This window comes from Ornithodoros turicata, unplaced genomic scaffold (genome assembly GCF_037126465.1).
Source record: "Ornithodoros turicata isolate Travis unplaced genomic scaffold, ASM3712646v1 ctg00000947.1, whole genome shotgun sequence".
In the NCBI taxonomy this organism is placed as follows: Eukaryota; Metazoa; Arthropoda; class Arachnida; order Ixodida; family Argasidae; genus Ornithodoros; species Ornithodoros turicata.
Window position 1 is genome coordinate 340366 of NW_026999423.1, and position 10582 is coordinate 350947.

Below are 10582 nucleotides of genomic sequence, written 5' to 3' on the forward strand. Positions count from 1 at the left end.
CGCCTATCGCATAAGTAAAACTGCATAAATTTTGCACTTGTAACGCAGGAGTTCTTGCCTAAACTGTTTCAGTGTGAAGCAATATAAACGGACAGACAAGAAAACATCCACTGGCCAATCAGGATTTGCGGCACACCCCTGATGTGAAAAAAAAAAAAAAAAAAGCAAACGCGGTTGGCGGATTCAAAAAATTCAAACTCTGTTTCTTGCCCTTGGGATTCGAGGATTCCGTTGGCCCATCCCTAGTTGTAAAGGAAACTGAAACGGAGGCAGTAAGGGAAACGAAAAACATTCCGTTAAATTCCCCCGGATGCTATCCACCTCATCTGCTGGTTCCATAATCACATATCATGTCTGTTGTCTACTGTTTAGCTCGTAATGAGTGTTTTAAAAAAAAGTATTTTCATGAGCTTGCGACCGTGTGTGCTTGGAGAGGTACTGTGGATTGTGTAGTACTAATTTAGGAATACTAGAATACTGCGATTGGTGGCTATAGGGGAAGACAGCCTGGCAAACACCTACACGAGGGTCGTCAAGGTCTTCCATGAAGGTGATGTTGCCGAGACAATACCACCTTCCTTGCCCTATGTGGACAGTTCTTCAAATTGTTTTCAGAGAATCGAGGTTCTTTTCTGTCGGTTATGCGGACGTTTTTACGCAGAGTATAAAAACTAAAACACTTGAGAACACGTTAGCATGCACACCTTACTGTTGATGCAGATCTTTTCCCTTATATATTCACACAAAGAAACCCAATCCTGATAGCTTTCCTTTCAAGGGTACATGTATTAAGGCTTCGTTGTAGTTTTGAAAACTAGCTTTCAAAAATTAGAACACACGTTGCAACATTTAATTATATCCGCAGGAGACATCACACGGCTACATAGAACTCACTGTTTTTTGAAGATGAAGCCTCGTTTTTCACACTTGCTTGTGCATGGGTGTCTGTGTCCTGTTCCTTGAGGTTGTTCTGTTCCAGGTGCTTCCCCAATTGTTGCTCGTCACAGAATATCCTGGATCAGTATGTTAGCACTGAACAAAATATTTCATCAATAATGACAACGAGGAGTATGTAGATTTATACGTTGAAAGCGATTTAAAAAAAAACGTGCCGGGAAACAACCAAAGGACGACACAACACACAGCGCAGCACACATGTAGATTTAAGCGCGTCATGTCAGTCAGTCAACAGTGAAGATTCCGATGTCATTTCCATTGACAGAGCCCCACATTGCTTTTGCCTCCAAGTGAACAGTAAAGGCTCCTTCTAAGTGACACTTGAAGCTACTTTGTCATTAATAGAAGCGTACTAGAAGCTATGGTGGGCTAGTACTCGTCCTCAACCTACAAGCTCGTGAGATATGGCCTGTCTTCTTACAATGGAAACAGACTGCCGATAAGAACGGGCACGCTTGCGATGCGTGCTTTGTGGATGCGCACCTTGAACACCATTCGATTAGATTCTTTCATCTGAAGCAGCCCTTCCGTACTATCTTCTTTGGCATGCGTAGCTGTGGCATTACGGGCCGCGCTTTCTAATGCTTGCGCCTTATCAATTGCCTTCTGAAATGTTAGGTTTTTGTCTTCCGTAAATAAAACCCTTTCAATTTGCACACGCTGTAGCCCACAAACAAACCTGTCCCAAAGGGACTCGTCCAAAAATGTGCCGAAATTACAAGTTTCAGCAAGCTTCCGTAATGCTGCAGCAAAATCCTTAATGCTTTCGCCGTCTAGCTGAGTACGTCTGTGGAATTTCGCTCGTTCACCAATGACAGAAGGCTTCGGGGTGTAGTGCTCCCGCAGTATCTCTTTAAACTTCTTTTTCGAAGGAGCGTCCGGGCTTGTGAGAGACTTCAAAAGTGCGTATGTTTTTTGCCCGATAATACTAACGACGGCGTCGACCTTGTTGTCATCCTCAATGCGGTTGACATTCAAATAGGACTGAAGTCTTTCTTCATACGCCGTCCAGTCACTAGTAGACTCATCAAAAGACTTCAGGGAACCTACTTGAGCAATGCGTGTTGCCTTATCCCTCGAAGTTGTTACTGTACTGCCGTGAGATTTCTTTCCGGAGATGGTTGATCGTACGTCCAGCTCGTCGCCAATATGTTGTGTCTAATCCACGAGACGGTGAGTAGCAGCAGAACATACTTTTATTCTGCTCATACCGAGCGCTCGACCCGGCAGCAGCATGAGTGAAGCACCGTCAACAAAAGACGCGCACACAGCAAAACAGGCAGCTTATCTATCTTCTGCGCGTGGGGGGGGGGGGGGGGGCAACATCACATGCCGGTGCTAACTTTGACTGTTATCACACAACAATAGTAAACTATGTCATACTTCTACATTATACTACCCTACCAGTTAAGCGACGATTTATGATTTACGTGCTTCTTGCACTTAGTGGTGTAACTCTATTCCTTCAGTCTTACTCTAAACCCACATTCCCACACCAGGAGGCGACACTTACTCACACGACAAACAAAGGCGCGGTGAAAGATAACGCCTTATCAGCCTTCCACGTAAGCAGGCTTCCCATATGCGTCGCTTCAGACTCCGCCAGGTGATCGATGGATCTCCATCTCTTCAACTGAACATCACTGGAAGTCCAGTGTAAGGTGAGATCCCCAATGCGAATATTTTTCACTGTTATTTATGTTGCGTTATAGCGTTTGAATGTGTGGTTGCGATTATTTTTACTGTTCTCACTGTGTTTGTAAATTGTTTTTTATGAACTGTATTAGCGTATTTTTAGAAGCGGGATTTTCTTGCGTCTGTCTTTGCGTATCCTGCTACTCCTCTGCGACTCATTATCTATTAATCTGTATCGTCACAGTAAATAACGTACGCTGCATCCGGAAAGGTGGTTCGTTAAATTCCCTAAGCATCACCGAAGCGCGTCCTTGCTTCTCCTTCGATTAATATAAAGCGTCACTCTCACCGATGGTCGCTCAGAATTCCCACCTATTTGTGCCGTCTGCCTTTTTCTTCCTTTCTCGGTGGTTGTGTTGGGGTTAATTGGAACGCTCGTCATTAATGCTACCATCCCTAAATAACTGCGTACTTCGCCCATCATTGTCACCATGTCGTCTCAACACGATTTGTTGCATTCGCAGTGGGGAACAATCTCACTTGTCATCCCTTCTCGTGTCTGGTGGTGTCTTTCTGAACAATTGCTGGCGACTTTTGCTCATAGTTTGTTATATAAAGTGCAAATTTAATGATGTCCTCGCTAGGAAAGGTCACCTTGGGTGGTCCGCAGGCAGAAAAACAACTGATAAGACGATAAGAACCCATGAAGGCATCACGTGAAGTACCCTCTCGAGCCTAGGAAAGAGATAATTATCTCTTTCCTAGTCACCGTGATGTGACTAGCTCACATAGGGCACATAGACGTTGTAATATATAATCTTTTCCCCTTCTAGCTTAATTGATACATATTATAATACACATTTTTATATTTGTGCAGTTTTGAAACCTATAGCTCCCGTTGATGGTCCTCTATTCGACAGAAAATAATTTTTTTTTTTGTTATGTTAAACCGGTAGGGCCCTGCTGTAGGTGAAACTAACCCTGAATGACATTACTGACATGCCATTTAAAAGTCAGACTACGGACACTTTATGAATACGTTGTGGAGGCGATCTTCAACACAACGCAGTGACGAGCATGGATTTATGAACGCCAATCGTTGTTAGAAAGCATGCAGCAAGCCCTGTATGGAATGTGAGACAACACAGTTTACACCACACTTGTGACCACACCATGCAAGATCACCATGAGAATGTCTCGTAAGTCACATGGCACATTGCAGGTGGGCCATGGGTCCGGCGTGGGAACATCGACGACGATCGTAACTGAAGTGTTCGGCGGAGCCAGGGCACGATGAGCGAAGGGTACAAAGACTGACACGTGATCTATCTGGTGCTTGAAAGAAGTACTGAAGAAAAAGGTTTGTAAGACTCGAATACTATTATACGCTCCATTGTGTGGTATTGCATTCAGCCAGATAACATAGTTGACGGGGACTATAGCCCGCATTGATTTACGTTTTCTTTTTTTACCGTAGCAAGTACTCGTTCAACCACCCGTCAACACGTGCCATCACAGCGAGGGCTCCCAGGGAGGTCACATTCTTGCACACGGTTGTAACGCCCAATAAGGTAAGTCCCGTCAGAGTATCCCACTTACCAGAAACGATCGATTCGCAAACAAACGCATTTGCTGGAATGTGTTCCGTATAATTTCAGGCTAGATAAACATTTTGAACGTAGAACAGATTCCTTAAAGGGACTTTCTAGACTCCACATGTGAAGTAAATAGGCCTCATCAGATGATCGTCATTCATATAGTAGTTTTCTTTATTTTTTATGAACCCAAGCGGAAAATATTTTACTCGTTGCATATGTTACTCGCAAATCGTTTATTTCAAGTTTCTTCGGTTATGTGACTGGTTGTTCGACATAATATTCTGAGTGTGAACAGATGTTGGAATATGTTTATTCGCGTCATCTTCTGCAAGCAACCGTTTCGATCCCTGCCATCTGGGAAGTGAGAGCTTCGGCCACGCTGATTGGTTTTCGCAAACTCGTGACCTTACCGGAAGTAGACGCGAACACTTCTTCGAAGGTGTCTTCAGTGATGTCACGGCTGGTTTAGTTGCGGTATTCTCGGTGCAAATTTTCCACGCGCAATTACCTTTAATTTCATTTGGTTATTATTTTTTTACAACTTGATGGAAAGAGAGATACATAACAAACGTAAATATACAGTGTAACACACTAGTGGGTAAATAACGCAGTATAGGCAGTATAAAGACTCGTTTGCTTCTATAGATTAACTGCAGACGGCTTCATCATTTGCAACGCTCATTTTACCTCAGATAGGCGACCTTTTGAATCACTATGTTTCCCGTGTGTGAACCACACTCTGAAAAACCCTCCTGCTTTACAGAGACGATGACGACCGTTGGGATACATAAATCAGCGCTGGAGCTCCACAAACTCCTTGAACGAGCAGTCCTTACGTCCTACTACGACAAATTCATCGAGATAGGTGAGCCAAAACGGAACTTCATATCACCGGGCATGTCATCCAGGGACGTGACACTTTCGCCGTCAACCACGCAGCGCCAACAGGTCGGGAGTGACCGCTGCCGAGGTCATGGGTTCGAAACTCTGTACCATGCGAGCAGGAGTCGCTCACGTCCTCCTCTGAGACTGTAGCCAAATACGCTGTCCCGTGCGATGGGGTTTAGCGAAGGTTGAGTAACAATCAGTATAGGACGAATGATAAGGTACTTCTTGACCAGAGTTCCCTTTCGAGGCAAACCCCGAAGTTATTAGAACGCCTATTTCCTTTCTACGACCGCGAAGAGGCAAAGGTCCCAGTACAAAACATCGCGTGCCAAGGTTGTCTACACTGAGGGATGTGTTTATATTGACGTAATTCGTTTGCAGAAATATGTTTCAAAGACAACTTTCACATTGGAATCGAACACCGGCTTAAATGGGTTGTCGGGTCCGGAAGCGCGTGCATAAGATCGATGGTGTAATTTTCTTCACCGCTTGATAGCTTCCTTGGTGAAGTTTCCCTCCCGAAAACAGCTTACATGTTAAATAAACGGGATTTAAAAACTCGCACACCCTCAGAAGTACCGAAAAAAATATCCCCAGATATAAATAGCATTGATCCCTTTAACATTTGGGGAAATATATTTTTCGTACGATTTTTTTTTCATGTTAAGTGAAACACCCTACAACAGAAGCCTCAAGTCCTGAGAACAAGTACTTTATATTACTAAGAGCAGCTACTTTCCAGTACTCTTTGCATATTCTCAAGTACAACGATGGTTGCCTCATGATCTAAAAACTAGGAATCAGAGGAAAATCTGTTGGAATATATATACACAATTACCTCAATACTATGCACTTTGGAGTACGGATCCACATGTCAGTGCATTGGCAAAACACAAGGCAACTGTTCCGTCCACAAAAAAAGAAAACACCGGTCCAGATAAATAAATCTTTGATATCGAAGATGAAGGCTGCAAACAATGACACTGGTATCTCTACAACGCATGGAGTCACGTGTCTTGATAAGGAATCTGTCCACCCTAACCTCACTTACGGATTTGCCCTTAGGCGGGGACAATGTGCAGCAGCTTCGTGACTCCAGCGGACACGATTTCCAGGAGTTGATCAACATGGTAGATATGGCCAGAAAGCCACCTCACGTCAAGAGGTTCAAGAAAGCCCTGGCAGAGTGGAAACCAGACACAGGTAAATCGAAAACCAAATTTGGAGAAAGGGCTGGATCTTCATGTACCGCGTGTTGGCACGCGTGTGCGGTACATAATGGCCGTACAGAAAGCCGGCGTTTCGTTGAACTTGGCCTCAAAGTCCGGCCTTACAAGCAGATCAGTTAACGGGCTATTTTCTGCAATCTCAGTAAGTCTTTCTAATGATTCTAATTGCGTGCACGAATCTCCTACATGGAAGCAACGATCGCGTAGGCCTTTGTGGGAACGTCCGGCTCTCCGTATCTGCATAACTTGGCAGAAGTGGAGGATAGTTAGGTAGAATTGCAAGCGGCTGCATTCCTCTCTAAAGAGCTTACTCAACCGACAGTTACGTTACCGCCACATTAGCCATTCAGTCGTTTCCGACGATGCAAAAGTGCGTCTCAATCTAAGAATAAAAACGACAGTTGCAGCAACGTCCACCCCAGCGGATGGAGCAGAAGGGGAGCTTCACAAGCTACTTGGAGGAGCGGATCTTCTCTCCTACCACGACAAGTTCATGGAGATAGGTGAGTCAGAATAGGCCGTGTCGATGCGTACGCGGAATACTAACGGAAGCTAGTCGTGCGTGTACATGTGCGGACAAGGGACGGTGGCCGCATGATTCAGAGCGTACCCGCGACCAATTAAGAGTTAATTTGGAGAAGAGAAAGGTACGGATTGTATTTAAGGAAACGAAAATCCGCTTAGCACGCAATACGTATTTTGACTCCCACCTTGTTTACAAGCATTGGGGAAGGAAAGAGAGGAGGAGCCCTACTGCTCCGAGAGGTGAAGCCGAGATTTGGGGCCACTCCAGGTGGCCCCGGTGGTCCTGGTAGCGACACACTTGGGTAGTTTCGGTGTCGCTTGAGTGTGCTCGAAACCGGGCGTCGGTCTGGGGTAGGTCCAGGGGTCCAAACCTCCAATTCTAGACTTGAACATAGGGTTCAAGGGACGTCACCACCGCGGAACCCTCGGTGTCTCTCCGTCCAGAAAACGTTGTACGCTGGTCTCATTTTATAGCGCGGTCAGCACCGCGTATCGCGGTTGACGCAACTCTTCGTGATATTCCTACACTCCAAGGAAAAAAGGAGTAAAACTGGGAGTAATTGCAGCTTCTACTCCCCTGGACTGCAATTACTCCCCATTTTAGTCCCTATGGCACGACATTTAGTCCCGACATTTACTCCCCAGGACTGCAAATTGTCATTGAACTTCGCGAATGTTCTCCTGAATGCAAGAGTCTATGTAGATATGTGCCCTTGTTAAATTGGATGGCATATAAGGCTGTATAACTCAGCCACCGCAGCAATTTTCCAGGCGCACAGAGTAAGAAACAGTTAGAGCGTTTTTCTTCGCAAATTGTGCCCTATGTATATGGCGCAAGATTGTGTATAACTCGATATGTCACGGTTTGGCGGCTTGCTTCAAAGCAATATTATGCATGCGCACGAATTATGTACCTGGGACTCTTACAACAGCGCGTGAAACACAGTCTCCATTCTGTGACATTCATTTACTCCCAAAAGGAACTACTTTTTGTGGCAATGCATTTAGTCCCCAAAAGAAGTAAAAGTGCTCCTTTTTTTCCTTAGAATGTAGGGTTCGCTCACCTTTCAACGTCTGCTGTACCACCTGTATCCGCACATAATCTCCATCAGTGTGTTTTAGTGGTACTTCTATAATGCATGGAGTCACGTGTCTTGGAACCGTAACCTAACCCTTTTGGAATTGTCTCTAGGCGGTGACAATGTTCAGCAGCTTTTTGACTCGACGGCGGGCGATTTCCAGGAAGTGATTGGCCTTGTTGATATGGTTACAAAGCCATTTCACATCAAGAGACTAAAGAAAGCACTGGGCCAGTGGACAGGACCGTCAGGTAAATGAAGAACCAAACGGGTAGAAAGGACTCCATCTTCGTGTATCCCGTATAAGCTTTCGGTACCGGTGTATAATGGCACCCTGAATGCCGGGAAGGCTTTCTTCGTTGGTTCACAAATGCAATATTACGAGCCAAGCAGATGACGACCTATTTTCTGCCATGTTCGCATGGAAGAACATTACAAATTGAAGCAGATGATCACATAGGCCATTTGGGGGTACCGGACTTCCTCATGCATGATTGCATAGAAATGTAGAATTGAGAGATAGAGGTACCGACAACGTACCCACAACTGACTCGATTCTCACACGCGCTGTCGCCACATCAATCACTCTGTAGTTTTATCTCTGAGTATCGTTAAATGAAGATAGTGATAGGAGTTTCACATTATCTTACAATTAATTATGATTTTCTGTGGATGTCGATCGATGGCTTAACAGTCGACATTGCTTTACAGTCGTGGTAGCGTCCAGTGCGGCTGACGAATCAGAAGGGGAAGTTCACGAATTACTTCGAGGAGCGGATCTTCTCTCCTACCACGACAAGTTCATCGAGCAAGGTGAGTTAAAAAGTGTGTCTGTGTGTACCGAATACTAGCGGGATCCAGGCAGGTTGTTGCATTTGCAAAGGCGTGTGTATCTGTGGGGCCGGTGGTGGTGAAAGGCGAAATATGAGAGAAAAGGGAGTGTTAAGATAGAGAGAGTTAAGCCGTCATCTAACGCTGTCTCGAAAGCTAGTTTTCTTCCTGCACTGAAGAAGCGCTAAATTTCAGCTCGTTGGTCCGTATGAGTGCGCCACAAAAATTCCACGCTTCGCTAATTGGCAGAGGGCGGGGCATGGCGGATGAACGCCAAAATGGGGCCTCAGGATGTTTTTCATATATTTTTACCATAGCCGTGTGAATGCAATTGGCCATCAAAAGGGCTTTATATACAGTTAGAATTATTATTACAAATAAATCTCGTTTGACAGATTGATAATTTCGGCATGCTGAGCTAAGACAGAAGATGTTAGAATGATGGGCCAGTTGTGTTGAAATTTTAAAATCGCCAATGGAAGGGAACACGAAAAGAAATGTTTAGTCCTGTTGTTTCGTGCTCCCTTGTATGCTGTTTCTTGCAATTCTTAGAAGTCATTTAAGAATTCTTATTTTAGAATGGGTTTCAATGTTTGCTGCATCCCCTGGAGAGAAAGAATGAAAAAAGACTGAAAATGGGGTCATTGGTATTGCAGAGGTTAACGAGCCCTATAGTATAGGTCATCACGAAACTATTTAATGCGAGACAAAGGCAAAAATTCGTATTCCAGGTCGGGTAGGGCTGCGTTAGGGATGTGTCTAATGTGTCTGAGGACACGTTACAAATGTTTAACCTCGGTATTGGATTTGTTCTCAGGCGCAGACAATGTGCAGCAGCTTTGTGACTCAACGGACGAAGAGTTCCAGACACTCACCGAGCACGTAGGCATGGCCAGAAAGCCCCTTCACGTGAAAAGATTGAAGAGCGCACTCAAACAGTGGTCAGGCCATTCAGGTAATTGGAGAAATCCCAGGTTCTGGTAAAACGACTCACTTTTCGTGTACATGCTACTGGCACTCCATGGTAGCATTCATACACGACGGTCCGTATTGGCCAAGGGGAATTCGGTTGTATACGTGGGGTGTTTTTTGATTCCCAGGTCATAGGCTGAGTATATACATAGTATCAAGGTGTTACTTGGCACTGTAAATCAGTTGTATTTTGCCATTACGTTTCCCTTACTTCAATCTCCGCCTGTTATGCCTCTAATTATTCCAGTCGTTCTCACGAACAATCCGCGATCCACAAAAAACATTACGGACCCTTCGGAGTACGTACAGGTTCAGGTTATTAAAGGCATGTGCCTCAACAGGGATTCTGAACTTGGGAGAGGAAATTTAGAGATTGAAATGGGGAAAGGACGCCACGCGGCACTCACTTCCGGTCGTCACTTGTGTAGTGTATCATTTGCAGGACATCTCCCTAGCTAGCTGTGCTTCGAGATTCGCACAAACGATGTAATACGCGTCTATTGCCCTTTGTTGTGTAACTCAGGATGCAGGTCCTCATCGTATTGGAGAACCTTCTCTTAAATACTTTCTCTTAAATATGCTAAACAGGGTGCCAAGTGTTACATCCCCTTCTACTTATGTTCTTCCTCTTTCTGGTCCAGTAAAGCTTACATATTCCTTTACGCTAGCAAGTCGATTTTATCTTATCTTAGCAGAAAATTTGAAATATTACTACTCAGACATATCGCTTACACTGAACTTCCTTTGCAGCCGTAATGACGTCCATTCCTTTAAACGAGTCGGAGCGTGAAGTTCACGAACTGCTTCACCGAGCGGATCTCCTCGCTTACTACGACAAGTTCATCGAGAAAGGTGAGCCAGAATGCGA

General features: G+C 44.8%; 1 protein-coding gene across 1 annotated transcript in view; it reads left to right on the forward strand.

Moving 5' to 3' along the window:
- Positions 1-3224: 3224 nt before the first annotated feature.
- The window catches only part of LOC135375841 (uncharacterized), a 60819-nt gene continuing 53461 nt past the window's right edge, over positions 3225-10582 (forward strand). The window contains exons 1-6 of the mRNA XM_064608484.1: positions 3225-3952; positions 4070-4163; positions 4954-5055; positions 6144-6281; positions 6709-6810; positions 8025-8162. Of these exons, the coding sequence (XP_064464554.1) occupies positions 4959-5055; positions 6144-6281; positions 6709-6810; positions 8025-8162 (475 nt within the window). The 5' untranslated portion in view covers positions 3225-3952; positions 4070-4163; positions 4954-4958. The remainder of the gene's footprint in view (positions 3953-4069; positions 4164-4953; positions 5056-6143; positions 6282-6708; positions 6811-8024; positions 8163-10582) is intronic.